The sequence below is a fragment of the Mus musculus genome, chromosome 18 (assembly GCF_000001635.26).
Source record: "Mus musculus strain C57BL/6J chromosome 18, GRCm38.p6 C57BL/6J".
Lineage (NCBI taxonomy): Eukaryota > Metazoa > Chordata > Mammalia > Rodentia > Muridae > Mus > Mus musculus.
This window is the reverse complement of record NC_000084.6, coordinates 12,925,107-12,943,293: the sequence shown is the minus strand read 5'-3', so window position 1 is coordinate 12,943,293 and position 18,187 is coordinate 12,925,107. Positions and strand designations below refer to the sequence as shown.

Genomic DNA, 18,187 nt, shown 5'->3' with positions numbered 1-18,187 from the left:
TCAAATGTTGCTAGAATATGTAGAAGGTAGGCTGTTGTCCAAGTGTCCAAGTCTATCTATACCAGTGGTTCTCAACTTTCCCTTTAACACAGTTCCTCATGTTGTGATGACCCCAACCATAAAATTATTTTCATTGCTACTCTGTAAGTGCACTTTTGTTTCTGTTTTGAAACATAATGTAAATAGTTTTGAAGATAGAGGGTTTCCAAAGGGGTCATGACCCACAGGTTGAGAACCACTGATTTATGCACTACAGAGGAAGTTATTATCTATGCTGGGTTGATATGTTTCAGTGATGTGGCTGCTTTGTGGTCATTCACATTCATGGAACCCATGACATGAATGCTCCTGTAAATCCAACTCATTGGTTCAAGGAGCTGGACTTTGGTAGAATCATTGCTTTGGTCTGATGTTGATGTCTTAGCTCCAGCGAGTATGGTTAAGTCTCCACACAAAATGTTCATGTGAGATGGTTCAGCACCTTTTTAAAGCCCCAGGGTTTCTTCTAGACAAATATAACTGCAGAAATTATCCTAGATTTTGCAATTGAGACATTGCATTAGTTAAGTGCCTGTTTTATTAGGAAAAGATGTCAGGCTGCAGAACAGGTTGCTTGTGTTCTCCAAAGGCCTCACTGGTAAACACCTGTCATACGTGGCAGGCACATGAGATGTGTCACACTCTAATGACTCTAGTGAGCAACTTGCCTGTAACTGGTTCTCGGTACAAGTTTCTAGAACTGAGCAGACTTCAAGAACTACAGCCTTTTCAAAAGTTAAAAATGACGCTTGTTAATTTTTCATCACAATTATGTTTGTTAAATCCCTTTGCAAACTTTTGAAAGTTGAAATGTTAACAAGCTTGTAATTTCCTGTTCTTTTAGTCTATGTACAAATCCTTTTTAAGAATGCATTTATATGTGTTTGAATCTTGGTGTTATAGACTGTGTGGCTAGACTGGCCAGACACACTAGTGTGAACAGGTAGGTCCTTTATCAGAGATTGTCTTGTGGAGAAGCAGTGAAGGGAAATTTGTAAAATCTTATTTCCATGTAACCACCTATCCCTAGCTTACAATGCTCACATCTGTCTGATGTGTTATGGCTAGTCTCTGAAGTGTGAGAACAAGATGAGGTAGGTGTGGCAAATTTTATATGGCCAATTAAGTTTACATGAGTGTAGTAGCAACCAAAGTAAAAATTAAATATATAGCTTTGGACTTCAGGGTAATGTATCTGTTTAATACGGACTCCTCACACTATTGACTCGGTATTATTTTGCTCAGAATCTTTGCTGCCGCCCCTCTTTCACCCCCACCTCCCCCACCCAGGTCTAGTCCGCTGCTGCTTTCCGAGAAAGGAGGGAGAGGCTCCGCCCCACGGCGGAGGCGGACAGTTAGTCCTAGTCCGGCAGGAGGCGTGGTCTAGAGGGGCGTGGTCCCGCGAGCGAGTCACGTGCTGAGCTCGGCGCCAACATTTCTGGCGCGCGCGTTCCCGGGGCCCTCCTTGCTCCTGACCCGCGGATCCTTGGGTTCCGCCTGGTTCCCTTTCGGGATACCCGGGGCGTCCTCGTGAGAGCGGCCCGCGTGGGTGACGGCCGCTCAGTGGGCGCGGCCGGGCCTGTGGTGGAGGCCGCCTCAGGAGCCGGGCCCGCGAGCACGCAGGTCAGTGTGGCTCAGGGTGGGGCGTGAAGGGCCCCGGAGCCCCGGGATCTCTGCTGTGGAGCCTGGGTAGCGGGCACTACGCTCTGCGCAAATGCGAGTGACTTAGGAGCGCACGTCCTAACTTGTAGTATCCTTTCAGCCCCGAGGATTGATTGACAATGGAAGTCACGCGTCGTGCGTGAGACCATTGTCCCACGTTCCATCTGATCCGCTCTACAGACCCCAATGACCTAAAGGCCATTTAGCAAGCGAATGACTGCATCTGCACTCAACCAGGGAAGATGCCCTTAATCTATGGCCCTCATGGTCCGCAGGAGGCGTAGAGCCGGGTTTTCCTGCTTGGAGTTTAAGTAGGCTGCATTGTGAAACTGAATTGCTCAGCGTCTGCTAGTAAGTTAGACAAAGCTGATTGAATGCTGCTCAGTAGCTATTTGGTGTCTGTAAGGCTGCTTGATAATGAAATTGAACTAGCCTTGCAATCACTGATGTCTTCCTGAAGTATTCATTTAGTCCCGGAAAAGAAACATAGTGGATACAATTTGGCAAAGCTTCAGCTCTTAGCTCTTGGAAATTGTTGACTACATTGAGGTCCGTCAGTATTTACATGCTAACCCTGAGATCTCTCCCCCCCCCCCCCCTGCAACTTGGTTAATATAAAACTAACTCCCTCGGATGAAATTTTAAGCATCTGTAATTATGGAGTAGCTACAAAGTCCACTTTCTCTTGATATTCTAATTCAAAATTACTAGGTGAGCCCGGCATAACCTACAGAGAAAGGTGTCAGTAACATTTTGAAAGTTTATTCTTTTCATTTTGCCCGGGCAAGGTAACTCCCTCAGTGTTTGGTAATAAGAGTCAGAGTTAACTGCCAGAAGTTGAGCAGATTTATCTGAAATAGTTGTTCAGTGGCACTTGTTCAGTATTCTCATACATCAACAGGAATGTGTGGCAGTTGACTAATCCCTGACCTGGAGGCTGCTCATTTCTCTAGATGTTATTCTAGCAGTTTGTATACCTGTGGACAGCCAGATAATATTTCTCTAAAAAAAAAAAAAAATCCCTTCTACTGTATTCCCTTAAAGGGAAATGGTACAGTCACAGAAGGAACAATTGTGTAAGAGAATAGTCCATTTCTTTTGAGGGGATGTAAGATGCAGTGTCTACTAAGTTGCAGATTTTCTCTTGCTGATTTGACTTAGAGCTGTGTGATCATAGCATTTTCAGTTGGAACTGTGTGGCAACTTGTTTTATTTTCAAGCTGAGGTCTCCTTAGCTCAGACTGGCATTGGACTCTGTCATTCTCCTGAGGGCTGGGATCATAGGTGTGTAGTACTTTACTGGTCTTGGAGACAGTCTCTTCCATGTTGACATAAGAAGCCGACTTCATCAGTGCTCTCAGAAAACAAGTCAGTAGGAAACAGAAATCAAGTGATAACACCCAGATGGGAGGGACTAGGTGAGCGGCTGCTTCCCAGACCTTTGGCTTGCTTAGAACTTAACTGAGTTCTCTTGAACTGGTCTGCTTGCAATCAGAATTTCGTTGATGGCATTGTAAATCCCTTGACGTTCTTAGGAGGAGTACAGGGGGTTTGTGGTCTAGTTATTGGCTTATACAAATTCATTAATGACATTTTAGAAAGGACTGCGGAGGTGGCTCAGTTTGTAAAGTGGTTGGTGTTGTGTGGACCTAAGTTGGCAGATCCCCAGAACCCATGTAAAACCTGACACTTTAGTTTGTAATCCCACTGCTGCTACAGCATGATAGCCAGAGACAGGAGAATCCCTGGAAGTGTCTGTGACAGCTAGGCTGTTATGGACTGTGGTGAACAGGGGACCCTAACTCAAACAAGCAAGGTAGAAGAAGGCCAGGAGAGACGCTGGAAGTTGTCATGCGACCTCACACAAGTGCTGTGCACACATTTGGACACATGAGCGTGCCACACATATATCGTACACACAGATGAGAAAGAGATGTGTCACACACTCTGCACTCTGATATTTATGATCTCCGGTGTCATGTCCTTTGTCTGAAATGGTCTTGATCACTGCTGAGACTGCTGAGGTTTTCCTCACATAGTTCTTGCCAGCACTGAACTGACACTGCCATTACTGAGGGTCTGTAGGAAGGGTCTGCCCGGTGTAACTTAGAGCTAGGTGGCTTACTAGGTTAGCCCATTTGAGTTTTCTCATTCATTAACCCATGGAGTAGGAACTTGCCACACTAGACAGTGAAAGCATCCTTAACTGTACACTTCCCATCATGCGTCATTGGAAAGAAAACCACAGTGTGCTTTCTGCTTCATTTCTCTTTAAAAGTGACACAAGCTGCTTTCTAGTCCTAACTGCTTAGGAGGCTGGGGCAGAGGACCCACTGTGCTCAGGAACTGGAAGCCATCCTGCGCAGCTGCCAGACCCTTTCTCCTCAAAACTTCTCTTTAAAGAGAAATGTCTACGGGGCTGGAGAGATGGCTCAGCGGTTAAGAGCACTGGCTACTTGCTCTTCCAGAGGTCTTGAGTTCAATACCCAGCAACCACATGGTGGCTCAACCATTTGTTACGGGATCTGATGCTCTCTTCTGGTGTGTTTGAAGACAGCTACAGTGAACCTTGTATAAATGAAATAAATCTTTTAAAAATGAGAGAGGGAAAATTTCTATAGTGTATAAACCATGATGCATCAGTATTATATGATACTAATTCCACTTTCAAGATAATTTTCAATTATGAAATAAAGTGGGAAAAATTGAAATTTATTTTGTCTAGGGCTCAAAAATGTTTACTAAAGATAAAATTCCATCAACTTCCTTGTTAGTATTTTTATTATTAAAATATTTATCTAGTCTGAGACTCCTCTGCCATAGTGTCTGTAGACTCTGGCTGTTTTGAAATATTAGCTAATAGTTCTTAGAATTTTTCACATTAAAATTGAAGACAGGTGCTGGAACGCTCCTCCTTGGTGGAAAATGCAGTCTGGCACATAGAGTTGAAACACTGTTGCAAAGGAAAGCAACTTACTTAATGTTCTTCTAGCCTTAAGCTTTTCAATGGAATTTAGATACCCAGGGATTAGGCATTGTTTTCTTTGTGGCATTCATGTGTGTAAGCTGTGCTTTTCCCAGACAGAAGATGGCTTGTAAAGTGTCATGTGACTGGGAGTGTAGTCAGCACTGCCACCGCTCTTTCAGAAGAACAGTGCTCAGTATCGGGCACAGACTCGCTGAGGGGCCAGAGGAAAAAGCTTCCTAAGTGAGAAGTCAAGCTAAAAGCACTAGAGGGCTTCCCGCAGCCCGGCTTAAAGACTGCTGCCTTCCGTACTTAAGATTCAGGTTCTTCTTCGTCAGAGTCCACGTGGGATCAATGAGCAGAGTCCGTGGCTTTTTCATTTTAGACACTGGCCTGAAGTTTTGCATTTGATTGCAGTATTTAACCCTCCATTGAAAGTTCTAGCTTGTAGTTGTGACTCTGCTGTCATCCCCTCCGTAAATAACCTTAATTTCCTGCATTTTTTTGGTCTTTCAACCACAAAACCATTGTTTAGCTAGGAAACACAACGTGGAGACAAAGTCCCATTAGCAGCCGACTACTTTGGAATACAGAGTGAAACAGTTTTCTCAATATACTTCTTAAGGTATAGTTTCTATGTATATACATTTAATTTTTCTCACTGTTACAATTCTTAGTATACGATGTAGCTAAAGTATTATATTGACATGTTGATATCCAACCATCAAATAAGTATCTGCCTATGATTTGTTTTTCTTTGTGCTGCTGGGTCTCACATCTGGAGCCTTGGATGTGTGAGGCAAGAGCTCTCCGTGTTGTCACATCTTTCAGTTTTAATGATGGTGTGGACCACTGTGCTTCTTCATCTGCCTGTAAGACTTTTTAGTCCTTTGAACTGAGATTCTGAACCCTCTGAGCAATTTCTGGCATTTGTTTTCCCTCTCAGCTACTGGTAACTGTAACTTTTTAAAACATTTGCTTTTAAAATCTTAGAGACTGCGTTTCCTTAGCTCCAAGCTTGTGATCCTCCGGCTTCCACTTCTCGAGTGTTGCGTTTACAGGTGCACATCACTGGGTGTAGCTTTGCTGAATGCTCCTGAATTGTGCTCTGCGGCTTCTCGTGTAAGGGCAGTCATACATGGTTGTCCTTCCGACACTGGCTGATGCCGTTTATTTAGCAAGATGTGTCCAAGGTTTATCTGGATTCTAGCACATGCCAGAAAACATATTTAAAGACTTAATTTATTTTATTATGTGTATGAATGTTTGGCCTACTTGTATGTATGCTTACTATTGTATGTTACTGGTGCCCTCAGAAGCCAAAGAGAGTTTCAAATACCATGTAATGAAAGTTATGGATAGTTGTGAGCTGCCATGTGGATGCTGGAAACCAAACTTGGGTCCTCTGGAAGGTTAGCAAACATTTCACTTTGGAACCATCTTTCCAGCCCCCAGAGAATCATTTTTAAGACTGAATTATATTCTATTGCATGCTTACCACATTCTTTTATTGGCTCTTGGGTATTCTGAGTGATGTTGCAGGATATTTGGACATATTGTGAACCCTGGGATTATGAACTGATCCTAGGACTTTCTGTTTACTGTAAATAAGTACTTGTGGTATGGCTCAACCCTAGCTGAGAGCTAAGTAAAGCCAACTCTAGGTCAAGAGGAGGAACAAGCAACCAGCTGACAGAGAGTAAACAGAAGGAAACAGAAGGAAGGTCTTTGAATGGAAGGGGATTTAAGGCAGCCTGAGGAGCCTTTTTCTTTTGGGAGATCAGTGGGGTAGGAAGCTTAGCTGGATGTTTTCTCTGCCTCTCTGAGCTAGCAGCTTGACTTCATTTAGCTCTTGGATAAATGGGGTATGCTAGGGGTGAGCCAACCACAACAAAGTGGGTTTTTTTTGTTTGTTTGTTTTTTTAGTAAAAAACACAATCTTGGGGTTCACGGTGTGATCAAAAATCCTGCAGCAGAGTGATACTGATATATAGATATAGATATGCATTTCCAAATATCTGTTTGATACTCTTCATTCAGAGAGTTGTATCCTGGGCTAAGTCTAGGCCTAGACTTCAAGGGATCACCACTTAAATGTTAGGACATAAATATTCGACATATGTCGAATGTATAACTGAGTTAATCTCAGCATGTGTGAATTTTACTTAGTGCTTTTCAACAATTTTTGTTTTTATTTATATGTATGTGTTGTGTGTGCTCATATGCATTGCATATATGGAGGTTACCTCAGAGATCAAAGAAGGATGGAGCCCCAGAACTGGAGTAACAGGTAGACGTGGGATGCCTTGTGGGTACTGGGAACCCAAAACTGCAAGGACTTTCAGTTACTGAGTCATCTTTCCACGCCCCCTGACTTTTCACTTTTGAAACACCTTTTAAAAACCTTATTCCTAGTTGGGCGTGGTAGGACTGTAGTGTGAGATAGGAGGATCACAGAGTCTATGCCAGTGTGGGTTACATACTAAGATCTACCTGGGCTGTAAGACATCTCTACAACAGACAATGGAAAATTGATTTCCTCAAGAAGCTGGATTATTAAATGTTTTACATTTCTTGTGTTCTGAAGAATAAGCTCAATTGTTTACTTTTATTATCGTTGATATTTCTAGGAGTTTTATATTTACAGGAGTAAATATAAAAATTCTTTAACTCTGGAATTTTCAAAAGTTGCGATTTAAATTATAAAAGAATAGACCCCTGTTCTGGTATGGTGGCACACATCTTCAATCCCAGGACTTAGGAGACAGAGACAGGTGAATCTCTGTGAGTTGGACACCAACCTGATCTACATAGCAAGTTTAAGGACAGTCAGGATTACACAGTGAAACCTTGTCTCCAAGAAAATAAAATAGATTCCTGACACATGCACAAACGATGGCTACAGTGTTGGCTCCATCCAAGTGCTGGTTGCACAAGGATTCTAAGTTTGATCCCTAGAAACCAGATAGAGAAGGTGGATATAGAGATGTGTGTTGAATATAGTACTAGGACTCTCTGACCAGGCAGAGGGCCTAGTCACATAGAGATGGTCCCTAAAACTCTCTGACCAGGCAGAGGGCCTAGTCACATAGAGACCAAATTTTACAAATCATGATTGCTCTAAGGATCTTTGTCAAGAGTTCAGAATTATTCAGGCCAAGAGTTTTCTAAAGTAAGTATGATTTGATGGCTTACTCTTTATGGTCACTGTTTTAATTACAGCATTTAAGAGACAAAGTATAAATTATACTTTATAGATTATACTTTGATAAAAATTCAAAGGCCCTAAGGTAGGGTTCTCTGTGTACCTCATGCTGGCCTTTAACTCACTGTGGAGCTGAGTCTGGCCTTGGAACTTGCAGCAATGCTGCTGCCTCCCTCAGCTTTCTTTCTTTTTCTTTTTTCTTTTTCTTTTTTCTTTTCTTTCTTTCTTTTTTTTTTTTTTTTTTTTTTTTGAGACAGGGTTTCTCTGTGTAGCCCTGGCTGCTCTGGAACTCACTTTGTAGACCAGGCTGGCCTCGAACTCAGAAATCCGCCGGCCTCTGCCTCCCAAGTGCTGGGATTAAAGGTGTGCGTCACCACGCCCGGCTACTATTTTTCTAACACTGCTATTTTCTAGGATATATCTTCTTCAACTTTACTTTCTAACTCTTCTACTGAGCTATTTAATTTTTAAATGTTTTTCCATTATTTTATTTTAAGAATAAAAATTAAATATTACATTATTTTGTATTATATTATAAATATATTAGTCTTAATTTTAAAACTTGTTTGTCTGAATAATGTGTCTTCTCTGGTTGCTTTTCTTCTTGCTTGGTTTTGGCCTTGCCCATACTTTAGAAGCTTTGTCCAGATGTCTTGTCCTTGGAAATCAGCCCTTGAGAAACAGAGAGCTGGCTGGGAGTGGGAAGGTGGGCAGCCATTCCTCTGCCAGGCTCATCTGTCGTGCTCATTTGCTGACAGCTGCGTCTTGGAGGAAGTGACTAGCTGTGTCTTCTGAGGGGAGTTCTGGCTTGCCACTGTCAGGAATGTCAATAAAAGCCACCAGGCTAGGGATCTGGTTTTCTCTGCATAGGCTGCTAAATTTGCGACCATGCTTCCCCCCTCACCATCGTCTTCCAGTCCGGAGACCATCTCTTAGCCTTTCTGGGGGATTTCTTTGGCCAGCTCCCTTTGGATGGGATGTGTATGTCTCTAACTCTTCCATTATTGCAAGTCCTACAGTCGTGAAGATATTTATACAGCTGTGTAATTCTGTAGGACAGAGCCCAGAAATCGTTTCTCACAGTAATGCTGTGTATGTACTTTGGAGTTGCCTCTTCCATGCAGCAGTAAAAGGTGGTATGTGTTGCAGCTTACAAGTACACAGGCTTGCCTCGCCACCAGCATTAGACAGGCTCAGCATTTTCTTTTGTTGTTGTTGCTTTTGAGTAGTGGGAAAATTATGTTTTATTTGTTTATTTACTGGTAAAATTGAAATATATATTCCTCTTGAGAATTGCTATTTATAACATTTGCTCATTTTGTCATAAACATTTTGTTTGGTTACGATTTTCTATATTTAGTGGAACAAAATTATTATCGTGTAGGTTTCTTTTTTTTTTTTTTTTTTTTTCGAGACAGGGTTTCTCGGTGTAGCCCTGGCTGTCCTGGCACTCATGCTGTAGACCAGGCTGGCCTCGAACTCAGAAATCTGCCTGCCTCTGCCTCCCGAGTGCTGGGATTAAAGGCATGCACCACCACGCCCAGCTTCGGTTGGATTCTTATGTCCTTATCTTTAATTTTTTTGGCTCTGCAAAACAAATTTCTTTTGTCTGCCACGAACTACAAATGAAATGCTTTTTCTCCCTTCCTGCATTAGCAGGTGACAGCTGTGAGTACGTTATGCCTCTGGATGAGAACTCTGCTTTTGTTTTTTAATCTAGAAATGAACACAGAAGCAGAACAGCAGCTTCTCCATCATGCCAGAAATGGCAATGCTGAAGAGGTGCGAAAGCTGCTGGCAGCCATGGCACGGATGGAAGTGGTCGCTGACATCGACTGTAAAGGTGGGCTCCCGACGCTTGCTCGTTACAAGCCTCACATGTATTTAATCTTTCTGATCTTGCCCATCATAAATCTCACTCCCCACAGTGTTGTGTGAAATAACATACCTATATACCCTCTAAGGTAGAGAGTTGAGATTCATCCTTAGAACTTTACAAGTTATAAGGTGAGCCCGGGTATGCATTCCCTGACAATGTCTTTATTTTTGTTAGCAACACTGCAATTGAGCCAGCAGGTTTGAGTGACTGTTGTTTGCCCAGCAGGTAAAGTGCCGTGATCTCCTTGGGAGAGACTGACAAACTCCCAACCCTCATTGAGGTTAGCTTTCTAGATTAACAGACCAGGCTAGTCTCCACGACAAAATCAGTGCTGGGGTGTGGGAGCTCCGAGCATCCACAGAGGAGGAGTCATAACTAGTTTGAAGAGTAGCTTCTTAGAAGTGGGTTCAGAGTGATAAGTGAGGGACTGTGTGGGAGTTAGCTAGATGAAGGTAGAGAAGAAGAGTTAAACAAAACTAATATGAGACATAATTATGACTGGGGACATCTTAGCTTGCTTGGCTCCTGTGATCAGGAGGTTCCATGGTGGCTCTCTGGAGGCTGGAGAGCCAGGAAAGTCATAGCTCTGGAAAGAACCTGTCCAAAGAACCTGGAAGTCTCTCTTTATGCATGTGTGTGTGTGTGTCTGTCTGAGTCTGTGGGCGTCTGTCTGTCCATCTACCTCTAAGCTCTAGCCCTGGGCACAGAGTCTGCTTTGAGGCAGTAGATGGTGAGATAGGTGCCCTGCTAGGAGAATGCTTTCCTATTATTTGTGATGTAGCTTGCCTGGTTTTAGTGATCTCTAATCTCACTGGGCTTATGACCAGGAACTGTATGTTCTGTACATATATTACCCATCCATTTTTACAGCTCCTCTGTCTCAGCAAGGGCTTATGTATGACCCATATGGAAGGGAGAGAGCAGGAGATGGAATTGGGATTTGAAGTCAAAGGCGTGAAAACAGAGTGGAAAGGGCTGGGAGAGAAGGAGACCCCAGGCAGATAACCGAGTATCTGAAGGAAGGGCTGTCAGGTTCTCTAGAGGAACAAAGCTGACAGGCTGTGTCAGGGGATTTCCGTTGGCTGCCACGAAGCAGTCAGCAGGTTCACAATGGCTATCCCTGGACAGACCAGGAGCATGGCGGCTGCTCCTTCCAGGAAGCTGGATGCCTTCGCAGTACCAACTCGGTGCTGACAGCTTGGGGGTTTCCTGGACTGCTGCTTGTCTTCAGTGTACATTGAAGCTAGAAGAAGCTGGGTTCTGGTATTAGTGAAGAACTGCAACAATAGGGTAACAACTTGGGAGCAGGAAAGAAGGCATGCAGGCAAGAAGCTAAAACTTGAATTTCTTCCACCACCTTTGATCTGGAAGGTACCACTCATATTTAGAGTGAGTCTTCCCAGTTCAGGTAACCTGATCAGGAAAACCTTTTACAAGAGTGCCCAATGGCTTGATTCCAGATTCAGTCAAGTTTGACAACTAAGACTGACGATTGAAGATATTCTAGGGATTTGAGACCAGAATGCAGGACTGGGAGTTGAACAGTGCCCCACTGGATTTAGTGATAGCGGTTTTTGGGGGGTGGGGTGGGGAGACAACAGGGTTTCTCTGTGTAGCCCTGGCTGTCCTGGAACTCACTCTGTAGACCAGGCTGTCCTCAAACTCAGAAATCTGCCTGCCTCTACCTCCCAAGTGCTGGAATTAAAGGTGTGCGCCACCACTGGCTGGCTAGTGACAGCATTTTTGATGACAGTTGAGGACAGTGCTAATGTCAAGGTAGGAAATAGGTTTAGGCTGCGACAGGCGGGTAGGTGGTAGGTTGGGATGATGGTGAGAGTAAGGGAGGAGTGGAAACAGAAGAGGGTGTGTGCTTACTGTCCAGAGTGCTGGCTGGTTTTGACTGGGCAGGGAGATGGTAGAGGCTGCTTGTTCCTTCCCATGAGAAACCAAAGGGGAGAAAGTGAAGATGGAGAGGAAAGAGGCAGAGGAGCCCGAGGTCTGGAGTCTAAGAGGGTGACCAGCCTCTGCTCTGCTTGGTGGGTGTGGTCTAAGAGGGTGACCTGGTTCTGCCCTGCGGGCTGGGTGTGGCTAAGGAGTTGGGGTGGGAGACGGCACTGAGGGAGTGTCTAGGAGTTCTGTGAAAGCTTCTGGTTTTGCTGTGGTTTAGCAGGTGCAGTGTAGGTAAGAGGTGTGAGTAGTTAGGGAAGAGTGGGAGAGACTCCTCAGCCAGGCATCATAAGGAGGACACCAAGCCAAAGTGTGGGACTTGACTCTGGTGCCCAACTCCTCAGGGTGCTTTTATTTTTTTCTTTAGTACTGACTATAACCTGGGATTTTATAGCCAGTTGTGACAGAGATAATGATGATAATGACATTAGGGCATATTGCTCATTGCCAGAGTTGGTGAAGGGGAAATAGGAACCACTTACATGTTTAAGTGATGAAAGACGAGAGGCCTGACCTGCATGGACAAGCTGAGGCCTGACCTGCAATGCATAAGTGAGGGCTGAGTTTATGGGAATGACTTATTCTTTTTTTTTTGAACTATATTTATATTTTTATGTACATTGGTGTTTTGGCCTGCATGCATATCTGTATGAGGGTGTTGGGTTCCTTGAAACAGGAGTTACAGACACTTGTGAGCTGCCATGTGGGCACTGGGAATTGAACCTGTGTCCTCTGGAAGAGCAGCCAGTGGCTCTTAATCATTGAACCATCTCTTCAGCCTTGAGAATGGCTTTCTATGGTCATAGTGGCACCAGGTCTTGGCTCTGACAGTGACTACTTGACATTACGCAGAGGCACAATTCATAAGAAATGATGGGAGCAGGCTGTGGATGTAGTTCACGTGTTACAATGGTTGTCTAGATTTCACAACAGGTTCTCTCCACAGCCCTATGTAAACAGAGCATGCTGCCACATACCTGTAATCTCAGCACATGGGAGAAAGAAGCATGCCATACGTAAGAGCTAGTTTCAGAAAAGGTGGGCGAAGACTGCCCATCCTGACAGCCAGAGTTGGTTCCTGGGACTGATATGGTGGAAGGAGAGAAGAGAACCGACTTCTCAAGTTATCCTCTCCTTTCTATACGTGTGCATGGCACATACGCATGCACACTCGCGCACACACACAAGCACGCACAGACATGCACACACAGATACATGCACACATACAGACACACACACATAATCTCACTATAGAGAAGGACTGTGTTGGCAACATTACGGTTTTCTGGGAGGGTTGGCAGGCTGCAGGGGAAAGGTTTGCTGGACTTGTGGCTCAAAGAAGGGCTTGTAACGTGAATGAAAAAAAAATCCCTGACCAGGACCCTCTGTAGACTTTTGTTGCAGGAGTTCAACACATGGCTTCTCCTTGGTGAGGTGCTTTGACTGTTCCTGAGTGAGGAGCCCGCATGCGAGGAAGCTAGGGTTACTATGGGAAAAGCTAGGTTTTACCGAAGAACGGAAGACAAAGATAAGATCAATGAAGTAACCTTAGGAGTTCCATGGGGCTCTTGGAGAAGAGACAGATGCAGCAGTTGGTAAATGGTGACAGGCACAGGTCCTTGGGCAGCTCAGTTTCACACAGATAGGTTGGAGGAGTCAGTAGCCTGTTGTAGACACTGCAGTTGTGGCTGACGATTGTATGGGTTCAGCACTAGAAATCCAGGAGCTACAGTGCATGGTGACTGGGCTCCTAAGCTCTGCTAGATCCTCTAGTAGTTGTGCTTTGGGAATTTGACAGGGCTGTCGTTTCTGCAGCCTGGTTTAGAATTCTAGTAAGCTTTTGGAGTTACCTCAGTTTTAAGGCCAGTAGACTGTCCTTTATTCTTTTGTCTAATAGAATTAGCTTACATGTCTGCTGCTTGTGTTAATACGTCTCTTCAGCATAGCTGTTTGGATCTGATATTTCACTGCTTTTAACGTTGGTTTTGGTTTTCTAGCTGTACTCTGGTAACCCAATCGTCTCATTAACTGAGATTGTATCTGGAGTCAAAGAGTCTCTTGTAAGCCATTGTCTGGGGTGAGCCGTTGTCTGGCAGCTGCTGCAAGAACACTGTGGCAGTTGCCCTCTGCAGGGCTTTGCATCACCTTGAGCTCCCAGCCCACCCTCCCTAGTGGTACCAGGGTTTGAAGAATCCTTGGTGGCAAGATGGATACAGACTAGCTTCTTAAGGCCAGCAGGCTGATGGAGATCTGGTAGTCGGGATCTAACCTTGCATGGATGCTCTCTCTTTGAAAGATGGACATGGTGAGTCAACAAGAGGAATCCAGTCTAGTCCTGCGGGACCCAGTTCACTACTGCACTTTTGCAGTTCTTATGTGGTTATGTGTCTTGCCTCTTATCAGCAGTATGAGGGCTATAGGCCAAGGTACTTGTTAGAAAGAAATGCAGTTTATGGAGAACTATCTAAGTAATAACTTACAATATCTTTCCCCCTGTTTTTAGGAAGAAGTAAGTCTAACTTGGGCTGGACACCTCTTCACCTGGCATGCTATTTTGGACACAAACAAGTGGTCGAGGATCTGTTGAAGGTATCGTTATAGCTTTGTTTATGACTGTAACTCTGGGAATCGTCTGATGAAAAGTCTGCAGACACTGAGCACATCCTCAGACACTTAGTTCTTCTTTGCTCAATACATGAGTGAGGCTAGTTTAACAAGTTATAATTTCTTCAGTTTTGCAAGTATGATAGTTACAGAAAGGAAGTGAAGCACATTCTAAATGATTAAAAACTAGCATCCGAGTGTCAGAGAAGACTCAGGTGAGAGCCAAGGCCTCCTCACATGCCTCTCCTGGTAATTTTCACACAGGAATATTTTTGAGATTGGGTTACGTCATGTACTTAATTTGTGCATTTAAGCTGTGATGTCTTTTTTAATGTGAATACTTAAATATTGGTGATAGAAGAGATGCTTTAGGTCTAGAGTCAGTTCTTCACATAGTCTGTCCACTGCTAGAGTTGGGTGGAGCTGCAATGGTTTAAGAAAAGTTTTGTGCTCTGCATCTACCTGTTAGGAAACCTGCTTACTTCAGCTATGAGTCCAGTTTACTTTTCGTGGCAATAAGCAGTGTTAAGTTATTTTAATTTTTAAAGCACTTAGGAGTTCTTTGGGTGTGTGTGTGTGTGTGTGTGTGTGTGTGTGTGTGTGTGTGTGTGTATTTACTAATGTGTGGACACTATTTAAAGTTTTCCTGTTTTCCAGGCTGGTGCAAAAGTGAACATGTTAAACGACATGGGGGACACGCCACTGCATCGAGCCGCCTTCACAGGACGAAAGGTGAAGTGAGATGGTTGGGAGAGCAGTCACTGCTGTCTGTCAGTCCTTCCCACTCTCCTGCTCCTGGGAACCTCAAGAATGTGTAGAGAGTGCTTTGGTCAGAGGGACTTCCGGGTCAGAGAATTGCACAGTGAGGTAGAACACAGAGGCCAGGAGCTTAGTAGTGCTGTTCCTGATTGAACATGCTCAGCCTCTCAGCCTCTCCCCACCTTCTCCCCACCCCACTCCACCCTCTGCATCCCCTAAAAGTGAAGTCTGGGTCACATTGTCTCTGTTCACCTTGGGGAAGTCTACATTGCAGTGATTTATGGTACATTTACACAGTGGTGTAGCCACCACATGACCAGTTTTGGAACAGTTGTATCACTTCTCTGAGTTTTTGGATCCTCTATACATTCATTCCCTGGGCCTGCCTAACTCCCAGGTTACTGTTTTTCCTATCTAGTTGCCTTTTCCAGACCGTTCTTATCAGTAGAAACACTTTGTACCACAGTGATGAGGCTCATCTGTACTGCAGCCTGCACCAGTAACAAGTATGCACAGGGGTATGGCATGAAGCCAGAGTAAGACTTCTGTGTGCTGTTCTGTCGTCCGGTTCCTTATTCCTTTGAGTTGGGTCTCTCACTGACCCCGTGACAGCCAGCAGCTACTTAGCAGAACTCAGAGACCTGAGTGTCCCGGGCTTCCGCTTAGCCTGTGGCCTAGGTTGGGCAGTGCCTAGAGTTCAGCCCTCTCTCACTTTGCTTCTTCCTGCCAGCCCCACTCTGTCTCCTACACACAACGGTGATCCTTAGGATCAGGACTGTATGGAGAGATACCTGCCCTCTTCGGGCTCTTTATCTTTTGCTCTCTCTGTTAAGGCAAATGACAGAGCAGCCCAGTGCGTATGTGGTAGCTTCAGAGATGTGTGCACCCTGATCTTTGATATGTGTGAATGTTTGGATTCGAAGTTGTGCATGGAACTGAGATTGCTACTCGGCTGCCTGAAAGGTGGGCTTTGCAATCCCAGGAGTCCTTAGAACTCTGAGAGGGAGGGAGGGAGGGAGGGAGAAGAGGAGTCGATTCAGCGTTGTCCATGCTGTGCTTCTGGCTTGCAAACTGTAGGCAGCAGCCATGAACCCAGGAATGTTGATGACATTTAGAAGCTAGAACAGCTGGGGAACAAATTCCCCTACAGAGCTTCTGGAACATTCCTGTCCTTCACTGCTTTGACTTCAAGTGAGCTGCATTTCAGAACTAATAAAGTGTGGAACTATAGGATTCATTTCAGTGTTTTAAAACTCCAGGTTTGTGCTAGCTAAAGCAATAATAGAAAGCTAATTATTTGTTGGGGAAGCAGCCTCGTGCTGTAAGTTCTGTGGGTTTATTTCCTACAGAGGCTGCTCTTTTACTTACAGTGCTTTCTGTATCTGTTTACGATGCTGTGGGTCTGTGGGTCCCTAGTGGATACCAGGACCATGACCTGGTTGGTTCATGTGGGTAGTTTGTCCAGTGAGGTCGGTCTCTTTTCATGATAACCATTCCCCGAGCTTTTAGTGTCCTAGCAGCCAGGAGTCACCTCATCCCAAGTTTTCATAATTCTCTGTATTATAAAGGAAGTGACCTGGCAGTCTGTGCTTCCTGTGGGCATATAACTGTTTCCGGGCTTTCGTCACTTAGAGAACATGTCACATGGCTCCACAGTTCCATCCTTGTCATGGTGTTTTGTGTCAATCACCAGCCACCCCCTGTATGTGGGGCATTCTCAATGAATCCCTTCTTGCCTGTTCCATCAGAAGTTGATACTTGTAAACCAGATTTGAAACCTTAACTCCATGCAGCTGAGGCAGATGCCTCTTTTTAACACAGCTCCTGTGATCCTTGCTGAGACTTAGGTGTGACTTCGTGTGATTTCTCTTCATGGCTCTGGACTTCTCATCTTTTTCTAGGAAGTCAAAATATTCTGTTTCCATTTCTTTCCGTCATGATCCATATCTACCTATTTCTGAAGTGAGTCTCCCCAAGTTCCTGATTCTTTGTCATTGGCAGGAAGCTCTCCTTTGCCAGGTCTCTCTAACCCAGTTCATCTTACACATTGCATTAGAGTTACTGCTGTGTGTATCTTAACCCTCCAACGAGCTTTGCCAGAATTGCTCGCAAGATATTAGCACATTTCATGTTGTCCTGCACGAATATAGTACGAATCTCAGTGCTCACCCTGGTCACTTAGAGCCAGGCAGTTCATTCTCTGTGCTGCCCACCCCTGGTCACTTAGAGCCGGGCAGCTCGTCCTCTCTGCTGCCCACCCCTGGTCACTTAGAGCCGGGCAGTTCGTCCTCTCTGCTGCCCACCCCTGGTCACTTAGAGCCGGGCAGCTCGTCCTCTGTGCTGCCCACCCCTGGTCACTTAGAGCCGGGCAGTTCGTCCTCTGTGCTCAGCTGTTTACACTTTGGACATTTCTACTATTTTCTTGAACTCTAAATTTGTGATCATGCTAAATTGGACCTTAGTCTGAAAATCTAACCATGATCAGGTAACATTTAGCTAAGATAAATGGTTCTATTATATTCAAATATTAAGCTTATATATGTAATAATTAAGTATACTTAGATTAGATCAAAAATTTAATTTCTAATTGTACTCACAAAACTACAAATTATCTTAAAGTCTTTTATCATGAATATAATTTTAAATATAAAATTGAAATTAAGTGATTTTAATTAAAATATTGAGTTGAAAGAAAGACCCTACTGTAAAATTTTTTTAAATCCTTGTACACTGAAATAAATAAATAAAATTCAGCTGCCAAAATTTAAGGAGTGCACGTCTTTTCTTGGTGTATTAGCGACCCCTAGCGTCCTATGCTTGAAATCAGCATAACAGAATTCTGTGTAGCATTTGTTCCTGTCTTTATTTTCCAGAGACATAATTTTAGAGTTTTTATGCCTTTTGTAAGTTGCTTAAAATAGTGACATAATAAGTATGGTAAATATTTGGATCGTTACACTGGCCTTCCTTTTTACTGGAATTGAATAAATTTAAAATACACGTTTTCCATATACTGTCCCTTAGGAGTTGTACATCCTAACAGACAGAGTGATATGTGATCAGCAGAATATGTAAGGGTTCCCCTGTGCCTAAGATATGTCACACACCACCAAACACTGCCTATGTT

General features: G+C 44.1%; 1 protein-coding gene across 7 annotated transcripts in view; it reads left to right on the top strand.

The window, feature by feature from the left end:
* Positions 1 to 1,422: 1,422 nt before the first annotated feature.
* Osbpl1a (oxysterol binding protein-like 1A) overlaps positions 1,423 to 18,187 on the top strand; it is a 187,974-nt gene continuing 171,209 nt past the window's right edge. For 3 of the 7 annotated variants that reach the window (XM_006526144.4, XM_006526143.4, XM_006526142.4), the window contains exons 1-4: positions 1,423 to 1,662; positions 9,592 to 9,714; positions 14,201 to 14,286; positions 14,959 to 15,033. In XM_006526144.4, the coding sequence (XP_006526207.1) occupies positions 9,594 to 9,714; positions 14,201 to 14,286; positions 14,959 to 15,033 (282 nt within the window). In that variant the 5' untranslated portion in view covers positions 1,423 to 1,662; positions 9,592 to 9,593. Of the gene's footprint in view, positions 1,663 to 5,201; positions 5,292 to 9,591; positions 9,715 to 14,200; positions 14,287 to 14,958; positions 15,034 to 18,187 lie in introns of all 7 variants that reach the window. The other 4 variants (XM_006526141.4, XM_030250566.1, XM_030250565.1 and 1 more) reach the window with 4 other exon arrangements.